Source organism: Cucurbita moschata, unplaced genomic scaffold (genome assembly GCF_002738365.1).
Source record: "Cucurbita moschata cultivar Rifu unplaced genomic scaffold, Cmos_1.0 Cmo_Scf00013, whole genome shotgun sequence".
NCBI classification, from domain to species: domain Eukaryota; kingdom Viridiplantae; phylum Streptophyta; class Magnoliopsida; order Cucurbitales; family Cucurbitaceae; genus Cucurbita; species Cucurbita moschata.
In genome coordinates, this window is record NW_019268529.1 from 993,479 (window position 1) to 1,013,597 (window position 20,119).

The window sequence follows — 20,119 nt, forward strand, 5'->3', positions numbered from 1 at the left end:
TACCCTAAATTATTTAATTTCAATCATCTATCCTTATATTTTTGTTACTATCATCTTATTCTAAAAAAATATTAGTATTTAGTTGTCTCTAATTTTATCATGAAATACGTTAATATATTAGAATTTTTGTTCTTTATTTTTTAATTTTATTTTTTAATTATAAATTGATTTGTGTTTGTTTACAAAATTTTAATATGTTTTAGGTTAGATTGTATCTAAATAATAGCGATCGAGATTGAATTGGGTTGAGTTGGGAAAAGTTTTGTGTTGGGTTAACTTATTAACCAACCAAACTGTTCGGTCAAAAAATCCCTTAACCCTACTTCAGAAAAAAACGAGTAAAAGTCGCTTCACTTCCCTTGGGTTCCGACGGAGATGATAAAGGAGTTGGAGAGTGGTGGTTAAGAAGGAAGTGGGTGGAAACAGATTAACAATGGCCGCTGCCCTCTGAGCTTAACCTTCAAACTTCTTCCCCTCACCTTTCTTCTTGCCGTTGCAAACGGAATGTCACTGCCATGGTGGACCTCCGCCACTGCCCTTCCCTTTCCCCCTCATACTCGGCTGATTAATCACCATTGCAATCGCCTCCTCCACTCTTACATTCGTCTCGCAAAATCAAGCTCTTCTCCTTCGAAATCCACCGCTCCTAGAGCTCAATTGCTTGACGAATTCATTCAACTCAGCCACAACAAGGTAATCGTGCCTTCTTCTCACTCTGTATCGATAATTTCGTCTCTTTCATGTTCTTAATGGATGAATTTTGTCTTCAATTTGGCTTAATTTGTTTTCTAGGTCTTAGTTGCCGCCGGCGTGTCCGCTGCGATTGGGCAACTCGCGAAGCCTTTCACTTCTGTTCTTTTTTATGGCAGAGAGTTCAACTTTAGAACTGCTTTTGGAGCTGGAGGCTTCCCTTCTACTCACTCCTCTGTTAGTAGCCTCTATTTGCTTTGTATGTTCTGAATTCTTTCGTTAATATAATCACCACCGTCGCTGCTGTTGTTATGCCATGTGTTTCAGGCGGTGGTCGCCGCTGCCACTATTATCGGCGTTGAGAGGTAATCCGCTACTCAATATGCGTTTCTTTGTTGATTGGCTTTCGTTTCTAAGAAGTTATTTTCCTGTTTTTTCAGAATAACTTTTCATGACATTACTTAAGAATATAATCGCAGGGGTCTTGCAGATTCAATTTTTGGCATAACTGTAATTTACGCATCCCTTATTATGTATGATGCTCAGGCAAGTACGAAGGCTCTTCTTCTTCTTTCTTGTTTAGCGCACGTTCTACTTGTTAATAATCTTCCCGTCTCTTTTCCTGGCATCCTTCTGCGGATTAATGGTGATGTTTTCCCCATTTTCTATTGTGCTCTGCTAAGTAAGTTAATATGAACTTCTATTGATGAGGAACATCGATGGAAAGACAAACGGATCTCATAATTTTACCATGTGGACTCATATATCTCCTTTGTGTTCTGTATCTTTGAATTTATCTGGAGGACATCCAACGACCAATTTTATTGGGTAAATAATGGATATAGATCCTAAAAAAAATCAATACTTATGAACAAGTGTGACGAATCGAACGAAGTAAAGCAGGTCAATACCCTGTACTGAAGTTTTTATTTTTAGAGTTCAAATAAGCGGAATGGGGAATTCGAACCTCTTGATCTCTTGGTCGAGGGCACATCTTTTTAGTAGTTGTGCTATGCTCAATTTGACAATAGCCTTATGTACATCACAAATTCAATTGAGAATCGTAGAATAGGCTAAGCTTCTTTTGATATCTTTTTGAGCAATAGCTAAATTAGTTTTGAATTGGACTGTTGTTATACTGTGAAAGTATCTTCTTTTCCTTTTGGCTTGTTTTAGTCTTCTTCAATTCTATGTTTCATGTTGCAGTCTCATTCATGTTGTTTCGGATACCATGCTAATCAATTATAGCTATATTACATGATCAGACGAAGGCAAAACTCAATTACTGAATAAGGTAGGTGGATGATCGTAATTATTAACCGATATATAATATAAGCGAATATTAAGTACTTAGCTTGGAGTTTGACCCCATTGCAAGAGTATTTGATCTGCACTTACAATTATTGTGTATTATGATATATTTTATCCTTCCTGGACTTTTTCTCTGATCATTGATGCGCACAAGGTTCTTTCCGGTGGTATCGAAGAATGGGAAGTTGCAGTCTCGATGGAAATGAATTAGTAGTTTGGTCGTTGGAAATATGTCTGGATGTATGTGTATATATATACGCATGCAATACATAACAGTTAGAAAGTTTAGAGTTTAGACCCAGTAACCTCAGTTCTACAGTTTATTAGATAATTGATGAGGTTCTAACGGACAGGCTTAAATGTTTCTCCCCCGCTGTCTAATCTACTTCTGTTGGCTGTGGCAAATCATAGACCTCATCTGAATGGCAAAAAAACTGGTCGATGATTCCTAAAGAAGAAACAAAAGGGGGTGATTTTTAAATTGAATCTTGAGAAAATTTATGATAAACCTGATTGGCATTCCCTTGCTTGACATCCTTCAAGTGGAAGGCTTTTGGAAAGGAGGACAAAGTTGTTATTGGCTTTGAGTTGAACACCAGCTTCTTGATCATTGTTAATCAGACCAGCTGGAGTTTGTAAGCTTATAGAGATCTTTGGCAAAAGTTCCCTTTTTCTGTTTTATTTTAGTATTTGTTGCCGATTATCTTAGTCAGTTACCTTCTAGCCTAGAGGTTTGGAGGTTGGTAGGGTGGAAGTCCCTCAGGTGGGACGAGCTCCCACTCTATCAGTCATTTACGGTTCACGGTCGATACTTTTGTATTGTCCTCCAATGATCACGGTCGATACTTTTGTAAGAGTAATCACAACGAAATTTCTTGTTTTGCAGGGAGTCAGGAGAGAAGTAGGAAAACATGCTAAAGCAATCAACACACTATTGCAAACAAAGACACCTGTGAACTCATCCTTTTCCTATGAAGATCAGGATCGTCGAGTCGACTCGCAACTCGAGAGCAGCAGTCCCCTGTTATCTGAGGAAGGAACCAGGCCCTTGACGGTACTGAGTCCATTAAAGGAGGAGGATATCGCATCGTCGAGCTTAGCAACTGATGTGGAAGAAGGGTCAAGAAGGGAGGGTAGTGAATGGAAGTCATTCAAAGAATCAATAGGCCACACTGAGATTGAAGTTGCAGCTGGAGCTTTGTTGGGTTTCACGGTTAGTCTGATAACTAACACATTATTGTGATTTATAATATTGATCTCACAAATAAACTGTTTCTGTACAAGTCTTCTGTGTCAAATTTAAACTCGAATACGATAATTTAATGAAAAATTTATGTAAAGCCACGGCATGAGACTCGACCAGTGGACTATGATTTGAGGAAATTACATTATAGGAATCTTAATATATAAGTTAGTACAAGCTACCTTCGGATTTAAAAGCTTTTCTCTCTCTCTAGTGATGAGTCCCAAGTTTCTTGGTCTTCTTCAAAATTAGAAAATAAATCGTTCTCAGTTGTTATTTAATTGGATTCATTGAGTTATTTAGTTATGAAATCGGTGTTTGGGCGTCTGAATTGTTTGGTCTTATGAAGTTTATGTTTGGATTGCTTAGTTGCGGAACTGCAAAGTCTTGGTTTGTGTTGATTTTTCATTTGTTTTTTACAATTTTCTTCTACTAATACAATTAGAGCTAGACTTTAATGTTTTTCCCCCCCCAAAATTCAACTTATACAGAATTGTTACCATTGAACTTCAAATCTTATTATTTTATGAGTAATGTATCGATTTCAATTAAAATAACATGGATTTGTTGGAAATAATAATGGTAGAGATCACCTGGATTTGCATGCACGATAGAAAAATCGTCTCTATGGATAGTGTAGCATGACTTATACCTAAGAATATGGTATAAATGTGCAATTATATGCTTTGGTATGCAAAAATGGATGTGTTAGACTTCATTTGTCGTATAGTGTCGTTTTATACTGCTACTCCAGATATCATGTTGTATTGGAGGATGAGATTTTGTGAAATTTGTGCTCTGGGTGCTTGATAGATGTTATCACCTAGTTGAGTATTTGTTTGTGTATGAATGTGTGACTATCTCTACAGAGGATTAGCAATAGGAATGACCTTAAACTAGGGTGTGTAAGATAGTTTGGTTAGTATATGACATAGGACGAAACACTTCTAGAAGAAGAGCGCTATAGATTCATGAGAAACGAATAGAGGGTGGACCTCGTGCTCCTGAACGATCCAGACTCAGACGTTAGAATCATATTACTTGGAGATGTGGAACTTCGTCAAGATTGCCAAACCGCCCTAAAGACGTAGATGACCGCCACGATAAGCCCAAAAGGAATAAAGGGTATCACGTAGGTTGGTAGTAGACGATGGGCGTCGAGGAGCCTCCACACCCCTTTTCGCTTCGGTTTGGTACTGTTGAGTCATGCATGAGGCTGATAAGGGTTTGTGTGACATGAGCAAGAGAGTTTGTTGGGCTACCCTATACGGAGGATCTGACTTATAAGAGGCATTGGTTATACAGGTAATCAGCAAAGTTGGTACGACAGGAGTAGTGCCCTCGACTTTGGGTGATTCTATGGCTTGTGGGATGGGTTTGTCAACTACCTCCCATGGATGACAAGCAGGCTAGCACTCTCTATGCTAGCCTTTTTCCTCTCTTTCAACTCATCTTAATAAATTTAAATTTTCTTTGAAATTTTATAAATTTCAAAATAATTGTTCTTCCTCTTTGTTTGGTAAAAATAACCTCAAAATTTTCCCAACTTAAACCTTATATGGCCATTATAACAACTATAAAATAAATTAATTAAAATATTAGTATTATATATATATAGTAAAGGATCCCAAGTTGATTTAATATAATTTAGTGAATAAACTATTAATTGTAACTTTAAAGTCAATGACTCAATTTTTTATTATACAATTAATAAAAAAAATTAATATGTTACGTCATATTTGAGATGATATTTAAAAATATATATATTAAAAAATATTTGAACGAAAAGAACGGTGAATTAAAAAAGATATAAAAGTTAGATATGCATAATTATAGGATTTGAAATAATTAATAAATAAGGAAAATGAAATAATTGGGTGTAGCTTTAGGTTGTAAGGGAGCCACAAACCGGCACGGTTTAATTTTTATATTTTAAAAACTAATTTAAACTATTAATTAATAATTATAATCATCAAAGCAGTCGGTTACACTCACATGGATTGTCTCACCGTATGCAATAAAAAGCTGACACATTTACATTTTTTATATTTAAAAAAAAATCATATTTTTTTTTCAAGTTAAAAAAATTATTCCAAATAAATAGGGGAATATTATTGGAGAGGATCGTGTAATGTTGTTGCAACATCCACTCATCTCTCTCCACGTGTAATTACGCGTTGTTTGAAATTTTGTTAAGAATAAGAAAAAATATATTACTAATTATTTTTTAAAAATATACTACTAATTAAATTTTAAAAGTAAAATAAAATATAAAATATACTTGCTAACTAAATAATTTATAGGAATGATAACTTTTCGTTTTAAATTAGAAAAAATATTTTTAAAAAATTTACGAGTATTTTTATTTATTTATTTTGTTAGAAATAAAAAATATATATTTTAAAAAAATTTATGAGCATTTTTATTTTTGTTAGGGATAACTTTTCCTTTTAAATTAAAAAAAAAACTTTTTAAAAAAAGTAAGAATTATATCATGGGTTTATCTACCTATTCAAACTCACAAATTTACCTTTTAAAAGACTTTACTATATAATTAAAATATAAATATATTATATACTTTTTCACATTAATATTCTTATAAATAATCAAATAATGTATTTCAGTAATTATTGAACTTAGTTAGTTTTGAGTAACAATCCATCATAGTTGAATTAATTGAAACAATAATAATTTTGTGAATTATTTCTTGGAAAATTTATGACTTAGTTGCAAACCATAGGAAATTCATATTCAATAAATTAAAATTTTAACACTATTTTACAGTAAAGAAAATAGTTATAATTTTAAAATATAATAAAAAAGAGACAAAAAAAAAAAAAAAAAGTAAAATATTAAATGCGAAATAAAAAAAGAGGATTAGAATTTAGAGAAGACAATTAACATTAAGAATAGTATGAGAATTACACAATTAACTACTGGTTCTTGCATTACTGAAAAGACGATTCACTAAAAAAATGTTACTTTAGAACGTGGTCCTAAATTTGTCGATTTCGCAAATGAGAAAGTACATGTGAATTTAATAATAATCAAATAGGTTGGAATTAATGCGATTGGAATTTATATGTACAAATAAATAATTTTTTTTCGTTCCGTTTGTTTGTAATTCACGTGAATACGATAATTTACTTACTACTTGTTGTTACTTGAATTTATTGATTATTGGAAGTAGATAACGATAGAGAGCTGGAAATGGTAAAATTAATTAAAAAAATATAAATTAGGTTGTCATCCTCGTGGCTCTTCCAAATTTCCTTTATAAAATGCCTCTCTTTCCCTCTTCTTCTCTAACTCCCATTTCTTCCTCTCTCTCTCTCTTCCTCTTTCTCTTTCTCTCTCTTCCCCAAAACACAACCAAAAACGATGTGTCGTTCAGACCAAGCCTTGGAATCCACTTCCAATCGCCTCCTCCACCGCCGTAATTCCCTTAACAAACACCCTTCCCCCACCCCCAACCTCACCTCCACCTCTGACAGCATTCTCCTTCCGGTCGCCGCTAACGGCGGCTCTCTGTCTCGCCCCCGCCCTGCCTTGGATACGAAGAAATCCAAAAGCTTCAAGCTTGGGGGAAATGGGAATGTGGTTTCTGATAATGCTGCTGAAGTCGCGTCGCCGGGGAGCATCGCCGCCGTGAGAAGAGAACAGGTGGCGCTGCAGCAGGCGCAGAGGAAGATGAGAATTGCCCATTATGGACGGTCTAAATCCGCCCGGTTTGAGAAAATTGTTCCCTTTGATTCTAAAATTAAAGGCGTTGTTGAAGATAGAAGATGCAGCTTCATCACTCCCAACTCAGGTACCCTTCAATCTCCCCTGTTTCTTTATTTCTTTATTTATTTTTTAAATCTCCCCTGTTTTTTTATATTCATAAATTAAAATTTTCCTTGTCAGATCCCATTTATGTGGCCTATCATGACCAAGAATGGGGCGTCCCTGTTCATGATGACCAGTGAGCTTCTCTCTCTCTCTCCTCTTCCCTGTTTCTCTCTCCTCCATTGTTTTAAGCACTGAAGCTTAAATTTGAAAACAGAGCACTGTTTGAACTGCTGGTTCTGAGTGTGGCCCAAGTGGGTTCGGATTGGACTTCAATTTTGAAGAAACGACAAGATTTCAGGTGCAAAAACAACCTTAATCGATCCGTTTAAGATTGTGGGTTGGTCTGTAATTCACTGATTTAGAGTTTTCATCTTCGCCCAGAAATGCATTTTCAGATTTCGATGCAGAAGTGGTGGCGAATTTTTCCGACAGACAGATGGTTTCAATCAGCTCAGAGTATGGAATGGACATAAACAGAGTCCGAGGAGTGGTCGACAACGCAATCCGGATCCTGGAGGTAGTTAAATGAATAATTAATATGTTCTTCCTTTTCCAAACATGAATGAATTAATTAATTAGTGGGTGATTTGTTTAATTTTTAGATTAAGAAGGAATTTGGGTCACTGGAGAAATACATTTGGGGGTTTATGAACAACAACCCATTCTCACCGCACTACAAATCCGGCCACAAAATCCCGGTCAAGACATCAAAATCAGACACCATAAGCAAAGACATGATCCGGCGAGGATTCCGGTCTGTCGGTCCGACCGTGGTCCATTCCTTCATGCAAGCCGCCGGTCTGACCAACGACCATCTCACCACCTGCCACAGGCACCTGCACTGCACATTAATCGCCGCCGGCCGCCGCGCTCCACCGGCGGAAGTGGAGGAGACGGCGACAGGTGCGGCAGGCTCGGAAGCTGTGTAGAATTGGGTGGTTGATAATTAACTATATAACTGTTTTTATTTTATGTTTTTTGTGTGAAAATGTTTGTATGAATAGAAAAGAAAGAGAAAAATGATTTGAGGTTTCAAAGTGAAGTGAGAATGTCGTGTGTTGTTGGTCACTTTGCTTTTGTAAATTCCCATCTCATCCATCCTAATTTCAAATTGTATTATTTTTAGTCTTATTTAGCATTTTATATTCTCGATTAAGTTATCAGATATTCAAATCTGAATAGAATTAGCGGTCGTAGTTAAAAGAATATGAAAAGAACTACCCTACCTATGACTTAGAGTTGGCCATCGTAGTGTTTGCACTAAAAATTTGGTGACACTATCTATATAGAGAGAAAATTCAAATTTTTACAAACACGAGAGTTTAAAATATTTCTTCACCCAGAAATAGTTGAACTGAGACAAAGAAGATGATTAGAACTGGTGAAGAACTACGACGTAGATATCCAGTACCACCCTGAAAAAGAAAATATGGTCGCAGATGCCCTAAGTAAAAAGACAACCCACTCGTTGGCCTCCATTATGAGAGATGTAAGGGTATAAAAAGACTTCGAGCGAGCCATCATAATTGTAGTGACTGAAGGAGTCATAGCACAGTTGGCCCGAGTCACAGTACAACCCACACTTAGGCTGAGAATTATTGACTCCCAACGAGAGGACCCTAACCTATTGAAAATCGTAAGCCAACTAGCCGAGAGTCCAGTAAACGGATTCTTGAATTCTTCATATGAAGGACTATTGTGCCAAGGACACCTATGTTTCCCGGCAATAGAAGAGCTAAGGAAAGAGATATAGATGGAAGCTCACAACTTGTCATTTGTCATGCACGCAGGAAGTACTAATGGTTGTGTGCACACAGTGTTAATTTTCTTGATCTAGTATTATGTTAAGACTAGAGATTTGTGGTTAGGGTGACTAGTCACTAAATTTAGACTTAACCTTTACTACAGAAGCCTAACAGACCACCATGACATACGAACCACCTTAGGAGTGTTCTTAGGCTGCTAGATGTGTGAACAGTGTCAACAACTTCGTGGGGGAATAGGGGTTTCTAATCAAAACCCGACTGAATCTAGACCATTTTGCATGGAGAAAGAGAGACCCACATCGTACAACCCATTAGCTGCATGAGATAAGAGAGGGGTCCTACCCCCAATGAAGGGGCCTATTACAGACTTGGGAGGTTTCAACTCACCCCTACGTAAAATGTCATATAGTCTCATAGAGCCATACATAAGGTAGCGTCTCGTAGAGGGACATCAGTCATTCACAGCTCGACATAAGGAATTCTCAGGTGTTTAAATGAAAGGACGGAGAACCAAAATACATTAAATACGAGTTTGGAGCATTATCCAACTAGCCTCGTGCCGCTCAAGTGTGATGAAAGGAAGAAGCAATTGTTGTAACTTATGTCAGAACAACTTGCATAGCTGATGATTTCATCATCATAGTTGCATCAACATAACATCTATCAACTCAAGGTAACTAAAAAAGCCTAATCTCAATCAAATTGACATCTGGATGCTATTGCGTTAGCATATATACATATAAATATTCTTAAAATTTTAAACTTTAAGTTTTTATTAATGACATGTAATAGTTAATAATACATTAAAATATATAATTGCAGTACCAAGATAATACGATTGGCATTAATGAATAATTATAACATCATGAATGTGAATAAGGGTGTAGAGGGGTTAGGTTAGAAAGAACATAGGAAGATATACACATATATGTATATGTATATGTATATGTATATATATATATATAATTCATTGTAAAGCAATATACATTTGTGTTTTGTTTAAAAATAAAAAAGTAATAATCCCCCTCTCCATGTTTGTTGAAATTGAATCATTTAAAAAATAAAAATAAAAATAAAAGAAGAAGAAGAAAGGAATGAAAGAAAGAGGAGGAGTGTTCTAGGCGCAATCGGAGGGAGCAAAAGTGACGGATCCCTTAAGTAAATCAAATTGCCAAAAGTAAGTTTGCTGAATAATATTCCCTAAGATATTGATTGACGGAAATGGCAGAGAAGTTATGGCAATACAGCTACATTGGTATGACGCCGAAACGATGTAGCTCCTATCCGGCGGTTCGAACACCGCCCCGCCTTCGAAATGGAATCCAAGCTTCGGCGACATACCAAAATTCCACTCAGTGTCATTGAAGCAAAGTTCGAAGTTCCTCTGCTTTTCCATTCTTCCGAATTTCGCGATCTTCGGAGCCATCGCTTCTATCACCGCATCGTGAGCCGGTGCCGTCAGCATCGTCAGGCTGGTGCCGGTGTCCAAGATGGTGCCGCACCCGGACTTGATGTTCCAGACGTGACGGGGGATGTTAAGGATCTGGTCGTCGACCGAGATTCCGATCAGTTGGACGCCGTAGTAGCAGCTGTATTGGCCGCCGGTGAAGAGTTTAGTGGTGGCGGGGGGGCCGATGGGAGAGGAGGTGGTGGCGGAGAAGGTCTTGGGGGAAGGGGTGCCGAAGACGAAGTAGCTAATGGCGGTTGTGTTGCGGTGGTGGTCGGCCAGGCAGTAGGAGAAGCCGCCGCCGATGTTGTTTTCGGCGGCTTTGTAGACGAAGGAGTAGATGCTAGAGCCTAAGCCAATGAGGCCATCGGCTCCCTTCATGAAGTCGGTGACTTCAACTTCTTCTGTGCAGCCGAATAGAATGTCCTTCAGTTGCTTTTCTTTTCCGTTTGTTAGTCTTACCGTTACCGTCTCGTTTGCGAATATTCCACTCGCACGCTCCCCACCTGTGTAGCTGTATTTTTATTTATTTTTTTTATTTTTTAAAACAAACCAACCAACATCCATATATTGTTATAATGGTCCCCACCAAAAATTTTATTTAAAAAAAAAAAAATAATAATGATTAATACCTGTAGGTATAGGAACAGGGGGTGTTAGGGGTTGGACAATCGGGTTGGCCGCCGAGATCAGGGAAATCATCGATGCACTGCTTGGAGGAACAAGGGATTGGGGAGAAAGAAGACGACTGATTCGCATAAAGCGCGTATCTGAATCTCCCTCTCATTTTGTTACGCATCTTATGCATCGGAGAGAGGTGGCTGCAATCTCCCCTGCACCGCCGGAATCTGCATTTCGTCCACAATAGGTCACTTCCGGTATCTGCAATCAGTGTGAACGTCTGCGGCGGCGTTCCGACTTTCAATTGCACGAAAAATTCACCGCTACCGAAATCAGCGCCGGGGTATGTTTTCAATCCTATTGGCGTCTGCGACAGATTCGAACCCGACACCTCCTTCTCCTTCTCCTCCGCATTCTCCACAACTTTGGTCCAATTCAGGTGGGCGGAGATGGCTCGGAGGCGGTTTTGATCGTGATAGCGAATATCCTTGATGCGATCCTCGACACTATCCACCTTAATTTCGTCATCAATCCTTTTAACCACTTCCGGATGGTGGCGGTGTATCAGATCTAGCCTCACGAATTCTTGTTCTTCATTATTGGCATCGCTTTCTTGTTTGAGATTATTGGCGTTGCTTTGATCGGCGACTGCGACGGTGAGAGGAGAGAAGAAGACGAAGACGAAGACGAAGACAAGGATTAAAAGATGAGAAATCGGCGACATTGCTCCGTTCCTGTCAGAGAAAACAGATGAAGCAAGGAGGAAGATGAGAATGGCGGACTTAAAAAGAGGAAGAACATCTATAAACCCTAACCGTAAAACGTTAAATTTAGCATCATTTTCTATTTCTATTTATTCTAAATCTGTTTTCCTTATGTTTTCCTTATGTTTTTTTAGTCTTATGGGTATCATTTTTTTACATCTATTTTTTTACTCCTGATTTTGTGAAACTGTGTACTTTAGACCGATTTTGTCCCGACCCAAATTTTTACAATGAGTCGTGATTCAAAATGACAATGTTGTGTAGTGTGTATGCATGAAAACCCCGGAAAAGACATCGACCAAAAAAAAGCATTTATTTCATAAGGACGAAGTTTCAATACAAAAAAACCAAATTGTGACCAGTTTTGACATTGAAAATATATGAATGCTTCTTAAAGTAAAAAGACTAGAATGATGTCCCGAGACATGCTTTCATTTGTGACAATCCATGTTTTCCAAACACATCGTCACTTGACCCGTAGCATCACGCACCTAAAAAGGAAAATGTAGCAAGGACGAATATAAAAGTTATACTTGTAGGCTCTCATCGCATTCTAGGCTTAACATATTTCAATAGGCGTCTCATAGGCTCTAGGACGTCGGGTTCTAATCTTAACCCATTTGGGTAGTTTGGTTCTTTGTTCTTTCCTTTATAAACCCTGAGAGTTTCTTAAGCTGAGTTGTGAATGACTGGTGTCACTCTACGAGGCGCTACCTCATGCATGACTCTATGAGACTATATGGCATCTTACCTAGATGGCTAGCTAAAACCTCCCAGATCCATAATAGTCTCCCTCATTGGGGGACGCAACCCCTCCCTTATCTCGTATGGCTAATGTGTTGTATGATGTGGGTCTCTCGTTTCCTATGCGAAACGGCTAGGTTTAGTCGGGCTTTGATCAAAAACCCTTGTTCACCCATGAAGCTATTGAAACCGTTAGCACATCTAGCACCCTAAAGACACTCCTAAAGTGGTTCGTAAACCATGGTGGTGTATTAGGCTCCTAGGAAAAAGGTTAGGTTTAAACCGGTGACTAGTCAACCTAACCACAAGTCTCTAGTCTTTGCATGTTACTAGTTCATTAGAATTCACCGAGTGTGCAAACATTAATTATCTAGAACCAACATACATAATTCATACAAAATAAACATATATGTTCAACGGGGCGATAACATCCATCAATACCCAAAGCTCAGAGTTCACAAATTTCATTCCTCCTTTCGGCATGAATTAAACACATACATATATAGCATAAGCATAAAACATGATTGCATTTGCATAACATTTCAATGCATCCATACTCATATGCATTCAACATTTCTTCCTAAAGTCTGTGGGGGTGACATATATGATTGATATGTGCCCTTCGTTTAGTGTTTCTACGCAGTTTGGGTGTCCAAAAAATGTGATATTTTTCAAGTATGTCCTAAATCACATAAAAATATGGTTAAAATTGGAATTGAGATAAGAATCGAGCAAACGAAAGTTAAACGGTCCAAAAACCAACGTACACGTGCCTACATGTGCTCCCATGCGGTGAGAAAGAAGCAAACTCGTAGGTTTCACGCGCGAGTATCGCGCGTTGCGCGTTTCTACAGTCACGGGTCAGCGGTTCAATTTGGGTAGCAATTCATGTCAGTCAACTCGGTTTGATCAGGTTGGAGCAATGTAAGACTCGAGCCCTAATGGAAAATTTAAAATCTAATTTTTATTTTAAGTTGAACTTTCGAGATTTGGTAGGTATTGATGTTTCTTGCCATCTTTGGACTGAGATAATTATCCGTGCCATTAGAAATAAATTACAAGAAAAATATCTACATAAAATGGATATACGCTCTACAAATCTCATGAAGGAACCATGCTCATCCGAGTTACGTAGAAAGAAATATGAAAATACAAAGAAAATGGAAAAAGTAATCGTGTTCTACAAATCGTAGGAGGAAGACGACGACTCAGACACGTGTCAGCCGAACAAGGGGCTGCACATCGCCGGAGAAGAAGAGCCCGTGTCAAGCATCCATGGGAGAAGAAAATCAAAGAAATACTTTGCATCGCGAAGGATTCAATGGCCGGCGGCACGCTACCCGAGTCCACGACCCGTGCGAGACCCGGCTTCTTGTTGCCACGCGTCAGCATAAGAAAATTCAGATTTTCAGCACACTCTCTCAGATTCGAACCCACGCACTCGTCAGCGGATGACCAACTTGAGCGCGCCACGTGGCAGCACAGGACGCGCGTCCTCCTCCCTTAGGCGCATCCGTACGCGCATGTGGCTCTTTCCGAGGTGCGTGGGAGCTTGTTTTCGTTTGATTCGACTCCTATTTTCCCAATTTTCCTCCCGATTTCAATTCTAACCCTATTTTTATATGAAATAGGAGTTAATTGGAGAAAATTAGACACGCTATTTGTGTGGAAACGCTAAACGAAGGGCACGTGTCAATCAAGTCACCACATGGAACTTTAGGAAGAAATACTTGTAGGAGTCGCTTGGAGTGCATGCATGCTAGTTTGATTACCTTAGGTGGTACCTTTCCATGATTGAACGTAGGTAATTTGATTGTTAAGAGTATGGATGTATTACGTGAAGTATTATGAGAATCATTCGAGTGTTGCAATTATGTTTTAAGCTTTCACTTATGTGTATGTTTAATTCATGCTGAAAGGATGACGGGAACTTGTAAACTCTACGCTCCGGGAGTTGATAGATGTTATCGCCCCATTGAGTATGTATGTTTACTTTGCATGAATTATGTATGATGATGTTGGATGATAGTTGTGTGCACACTCAGTTAATTTTCATGACCCACATGTACGATAAAGTCTAGGGATTTGTGGTTAGAGTGACAAGTCACCCAGTATAGACCTAACATTTCACCTAGGAGCCTAACAAACTAACATGACATGCGAACCACCTCTAGAGTACCCTTAGGTTACTTGTGTGTGATTGGTGTTATAGCTTCGTGGGGGATCAGGGAGTTCCTGATTAGGACTCAACTGCTCTATAACTGTTTTAGCATGGGAAACGTGAGACTCATGTCATAACTAACCATTTAGCTGAATGGGATAAGGGGGTAGCCCTCCCCAAGCAGAGGGAGATTACCATGGGACTAGGGGGTTGCATCTCACTTCCTAGGTAAGACACCAGATAGCCTCATAGTCATGCCAAGTTAGCTACTCGCAAGGACCGGTCAAACACAAGTTGGCATAAGGGAACTCTTAGGGTTTAAATGAAAGGACGAAGAACCAAAGAAACTCCAAGGGGCAAGCCTTACCGAGCTAAGACCAGAATTAGATGTCCTAGAGCCAAAGAGAAGTCTGTGGAAATCTGATAAACTTAGGACGCAATGAGAGCCTCATTCCTTTCTACTCTTTTTTCTTCAAGTACCGGTTGAAGTGGAGGAGCGTTCGAGAGCTGTGCGGTCACAGAGAGGGTCGTTCCGGTGCGTCAGTCCCCTTCCAGTCTTTTGAAGTCTTTTGTATTTCATTTTATATTTGTAGTTCCCTATGTAATATTTTGAAACAAAACTTCATGATATTTTTATCTTTTACTTTTCTTTCCTTTTCTTTTCTTTTTGGTTGTTTTCGTTTCGTCTTCTTGGTCACGAACCGAATTTCGAAGTCTCAAAAATCGAGTCGTGATGTTGCTCAGTTGAGTCGATGGGTTGTGAGTCGGATCAGGTCGGTACGCGGATCATGGATCGGTTAGGGTTTGTAGATGACGCGTGTCACATTCTGGTTAGAGTCACATTGCTCTGCTCAACGCTGGACGTGTTGCTCCACGCAGCGAGCAACACGTATCCCTATTCTAGCCGTGTGGGACTTCCCTCCCGCCGGTTGACATGTGGCACGCCAACGTTTTCTCTCTCCTCCTGCAAATTGCAACACACCTCATTTTTCTTATTTTCGCAACTTTAGATTTTGGAATCAAAACAATTTAATTTCTTCAGCAAATTGTAATGCAAACTACGTCTCTATATTTTTCGTGAATTTTAAACACCATCAGAGACCAAGTTATGAGCATCGGAAGAAGGTTCATTACTCATCCCTACTGTTCTTGAAGATACTCTCGATCTCTGCATTTCCAGCCAAGTTTCTTCACAAAACTAGTGGGAGGACCTTCCCAAGATGAATAGATCAAAGTTTCAGGCCTCGATTCGCAAGACAAGGCCTCGAATCCGAAGAAAAACTCACAAGATCATACCTCTCGAATTCCTCTCAGTTCATGAGGGTAAGAGAGCCATGCGTCGGCGCACCCGATAATAGAGTTGTACATACTCCTCTCCCTCGACACATTGCTACACGCGTGTGGCTATGAGAAATTCCAGAAGAAAAGGTCATATCGGTTCGCTAGAATATGTTACCATGCGAGCATTCCTTACCAAACTATTTGTTAATTATGTAATTAATTGAATATTATAATAGAGATTCATGGATAATTCAAAAATATAATCATTATATAAACTTTTTTCGTGAATTAGGTTCCTCTACTAGCTTGTTCAGAATTTTTTTGGGACTTTTCGGGCCAGTAATCATACTCACGAAGGCAAACAAAAACAAAAATTTAGTAAGCAATATTTGTAGAATTTCCTTGGTTATGCATGCATCCTAGTTAAATAAATTCTAAGTTACTAGTTTGGAATAACATGTACCTAGACATTTCTGGATTGTACCTTGTATACCATATTATGCTTTGCTGCTACTAGTACGTTATTACACTATGACGGTAGATGGGATATTTGTGTATCTACACTTTTAGTGCTTGATGGATGTTATCGCCCCGTAGAGAATATGTGGCTGCACGTATGGTTAACTGTACACTAGCTCAGGTGAATGAATGTGTGATTCCTCCCTATAAAGAATAAGCCGTAGGATCGACTTAAGTCTAGGGTGAGAATGTTAGGTTGGGTAGGTCGTGATTTAGGATGGAACGTCTCCCAAAGTCTTGATTAATCAACTTTGTAAGAAATAGATACCCCTACGCGTACATAAAAACTTGGAAATATTCAACGTTAGAGACCTATTAGACTTTTTTACACGAAAGTAAAAAGCTTAGAGACTTAGACTAAACTTGTAATTTAACCTATATTCCACTCTACTTTCGGTTTACCAAAAAAATTTCATAGGAAGGAAATTTTTTATGTAAGGATTTAAACATTAAGGATTAGTGGAAGTTTTGAAGAAAATTTGATATAAGAAGTTTAAATTTATTAGACAAAGAAAAAGATATAAAAATAAAGCATTTGAACATTCAAAATCTTCCCCAAGTGTATACAACACGTAATTTCAAGAGGGCGTAAAAACAAGAAACATTTGAAGCTTAAGCTTAGAACACTCTTGGCTTGGCAACAATGGTGGAGTGCTTCAAAATGTGCAAGCTGAATTGGCCGCCTTTCTCTGAGGTGTCCAACTTGGAGTGTCCAGGAGGAGGAAGCAGCTCGAAGTTTTGAATCAAACGTCCAATTGTAATGCCAAGGATTGGCAGAGCCAAGATGATGCCAGGGCAACTTCTTCTACCAACGCCAAAGGGAAGGTATCGGAAGTCGTTGCCGTTGGCCTCAACCTTCGACTCCTCCTCCAAGAACCTCTCAGGGCGGAACACTTCAGGGTCCTTCCAGTTGGCGGGGTTGTTGGCTAGCCACCAGGCATTCACTAAGATCTTGCTCTCAGCTGGAATGTCGTAACCCCCAAGCTTCGCATCATGGAGGTTCATATGCGGCACAAGCAATGGGATGGCCATCCGAAGACGGAGAGTTTCCTTGATCACAGCCTGCAGGTAAGGCAGCTTGTAGGTGTCGGGCTCAGTGATCGGGACATCAGCTCCAAGTACAGTGTCAAGCTCATTCCTCAACTTCCTTTGAATCTCAGGGTGGTTTACCAACTCCGCAATGCCCCATTCAATGGACCATAATGTTGTTTCGATAGCTGTAAACCCAAATCAATAACAACGTTATTCCAATTATCAATTTCTTATCTTAGATTTAAATCAAAACACAACTTTCCAATAATAAAAAATATATATTATACGGTTTAAATGGAAAAATGCAATGGCTTCTTATGCATTGAAGAACACAGCGCCTAACAGGACAAAATGTCTAGAAATGGCCCATTCGTCCTGTCTTCCCATACGAAGCCAAAAAATAATTTATTAGGCGCAATTAGCTTTCTCCTCTGTCTTACTTAGAAATAGTGGATTTAGTTCTTACTACATGAAATGGAAAAGAGAAAAAAAAATTAAAAAGAATGAAAGATGAAAAATGAAACTAAATATGTTCTATCAATCAAATCATGTTTACAGATACACAAACGGATACGTCCACCTAAGTGTGTCATTTATTTTATTGTTTTTACTATTTATTTATTATTATTATTTGGACAGTAGCTAGAAGGCCCAATTATGTAGCAGTACTTTCACGAGCAAGAGACCTTAGATGTCGGCCTAACATTAAATGAGGCGTCGTATTGCAATTGCAATAGACAATAATACCGTAGACACGACAATGCCAATTTTTATTTTTTATCTATTTAAGTTTAAATAAAATTGGTAGGTTTCTTCAGTTTCTCCTCCTGATCTTTGTATAATCTTGTTAGTTTAAATGACTAATCTTTAAGTTTAAAATTTTGTAATTAATTAGTTCCTAAAATTTAATAAATTTCTAGTGGATCCTTTACTTAGTCACTGGATTTTCAACTATGGAGATTGAATAGATTAGAGTTATTGAAAACAAATTTAAAAGTTAGACCTAACCTTTAGGAAGTTATAATACCTGTTAGATTAAAACAAAATTTGTTGCTAGTTCAATATGTAAATTTGAATTCAAACCTAAAAATTTTGAGTTGAATTATATATCTCAACTATACAATTTGATCAAAGAAAATTAACAAGTTCGGTGACTATTAAGTTTGTTTACTTGAGATTTACTAAATATTTCAACTGACTGTATAGTGGTAGCCTAATCTCGGTGAGCAACAACTAGACGCGGAGAAAGAGGTAAGACTTTTAAACGTACCTGCAACATTGATGTTCTCAACAATGTAAAGGACATTGTCTTCGTTGATTTCTCCTTTCTGTTGAGCATCCAATATGTGATCAATTGCACATTTCAATCCCTCGTTTGATGTGCTCTTTGTGTTCGCCAATTTCCTGTTCGTAGTTCATGATTTTCAGTAAAAGAATTTAACAATACAGACAGATAAAATTGATTTCGATTTAGAGTTGATTCTGAACTCACTTCCTCTCCTCGACGAAATAGTCCTTGAATAGTTTGAGCCTTGTTTCCTTAACTTCCTTGCAGATTTTGAGATAACCTCTCAAGAATGGCCTCAAAATCGGGATGAAATCGCCATAGTTGTAATCGAAGCTCTGCGCCAATCGGCTCCTCTCTCCGTTCAGAGCCCTAAGTTTCTGAAACAGAGGATCGTCCTCACTCTCAAATCTTCTATCGAACATAATCCTGTACATATTGTTGTACATCATTAGCTGTAACCGCCTCCGGAGAACGATTCCACTCGTCGCCGATTCTGGATTCTTCTTCACGTCCTCCACAACGCTTGCGGCCTCGTACTCCCATCCGTAACGGTATTGTTGTACCACTTTGTTAGTGAAAAACGGAACCGTCATTATCCGTCTCATTTTCCTCCAGTGCTCACCATAGACAGTGAAAACCATATCCTGACCTTTTCCAGTGAAGATATCGAAGACAACGTTTCTGGTTCTAGATCCAAATTCGACTCCCTGAGTATGGAGCACCTCCTTAGCCAGTTCCGGCGAGGAGACCACCACAAGGTTCCTCTGTCCCATCCGAAGCAAGAAGATATCCCCAAATTTCTTGGCGAGATCCGTCAGATTTCGGTGATTCAAGTCATCGCCGACCTGTAGCCAGTTACCAAAGATCGGCACCGGCAATGGCCCTGGCGGAAGCTTGAACCGCTTGCCTCGGAGTTTGGAAATGGCGATGGCGAGAACCACCGCGACGAAGAGACCGACTAGAGTCTTCTCCAGGAGGAGGAGATCCATGGCGGAGAGGATTGATTGAAATGAAAGTTTAGTGGATGGTTGATGAGAGTGGTTGAGAGAGCATTGGGGATTTTATAAGCATATTCAATTCAATCGTTGGGGAAGACGGCGATGTCTGACGGTACGAGTTAGGTAAGACTTATGGCGAAGTTTGAGGGAGAGTAGCTCTCAGCCGTTAGATCTAACGGCGTTAACAACTTTAACAAAATTATATTTTTAAATTTTTAATGCGATAATATATATTTTAATATAATTCTTAAAAAATGAATTGTAGAAGGATAACTTTTTAATTAATAATTTAATTCATTTAAACTTCGCATTTAAAAATAATTAGGACATAATTATAAATAATTAATATTGTTACTAAAAAGAGAGATTATTTAAGACGGACAGGGAATAAATTTCTTAATTTGTCGCGGAGAGGGTTAGGTG

General features: G+C 38.5%; 4 protein-coding genes across 6 annotated transcripts in view; 2 read left to right on the forward strand and 2 right to left on the reverse strand.

Annotated features, from left to right (window-relative positions):
• Positions 1–3,425, forward strand: part of LOC111451718 — a 4,872-nt gene extending 1,447 nt beyond the window's left edge. Inside the window, exons 1-5 of one of the 2 annotated variants that reach the window (XM_023092246.1) lie at positions 315–693; positions 793–927; positions 1,018–1,055; positions 1,170–1,236; positions 2,888–3,425. In XM_023092246.1, the coding sequence (XP_022948014.1) occupies positions 505–693; positions 793–927; positions 1,018–1,055; positions 1,170–1,236; positions 2,888–3,244 (786 nt within the window). In that variant the 5' untranslated portion in view covers positions 315–504 and the 3' untranslated portion in view covers positions 3,245–3,425. Of the gene's footprint in view, positions 1–314; positions 694–792; positions 928–1,017; positions 1,056–1,169; positions 1,237–2,887 lie in introns of those variants that run through there. The other variant, XM_023092247.1, reaches the window with a different exon arrangement.
• A 3,105-nt stretch (positions 3,426–6,530) lies between these two features.
• LOC111451515 (probable GMP synthase [glutamine-hydrolyzing]) lies at positions 6,531–8,190 on the forward strand. Of its 2 annotated transcripts, none has more exons than XM_023091974.1 (5): positions 6,531–7,057; positions 7,138–7,208; positions 7,290–7,373; positions 7,457–7,592; positions 7,678–8,190. In XM_023091974.1, exons 1-5 carry the CDS (start codon positions 6,626–6,628, stop codon positions 8,002–8,004), a joined length of 1,050 nt encoding a protein of 349 aa, XP_022947742.1. In that variant the 5' UTR covers positions 6,531–6,625; the 3' UTR covers positions 8,005–8,190. The 2 variants fall into 2 exon arrangements, with proteins under 2 accessions (XP_022947742.1, XP_022947743.1); XM_023091975.1 differs by having other exon boundaries at positions 6,534–7,055; positions 7,151–7,208.
• Positions 8,191–9,804: 1,614 nt separating this feature from the next.
• On the reverse strand, positions 9,805–11,930 carry LOC111451044 (aspartic proteinase NANA, chloroplast-like). The gene is made up of 2 exons (XM_023091291.1): positions 10,921–11,930; positions 9,805–10,802 (listed from the first exon to the last, which is right to left on the reverse strand). Exons 1-2 carry the CDS (start codon positions 11,631–11,633, stop codon positions 9,959–9,961), a joined length of 1,557 nt encoding a protein of 518 aa, XP_022947059.1. The 5' UTR covers positions 11,634–11,930; the 3' UTR covers positions 9,805–9,958.
• Positions 11,931–16,897: 4,967 nt separating this feature from the next.
• Positions 16,898–19,743, reverse strand: LOC111451474 (trans-cinnamate 4-monooxygenase). Its single transcript, XM_023091914.1, has 3 exons — positions 18,903–19,743; positions 18,681–18,814; positions 16,898–17,595 (listed from the first exon to the last, which is right to left on the reverse strand). The coding sequence occupies exons 1-3, from the start codon at positions 19,685–19,687 to the stop codon at positions 16,997–16,999; spliced, it is 1,518 nt and encodes a 505-aa protein (XP_022947682.1). The 5' UTR covers positions 19,688–19,743; the 3' UTR covers positions 16,898–16,996.
• Positions 19,744–20,119: the final 376 nt, after the last annotated feature.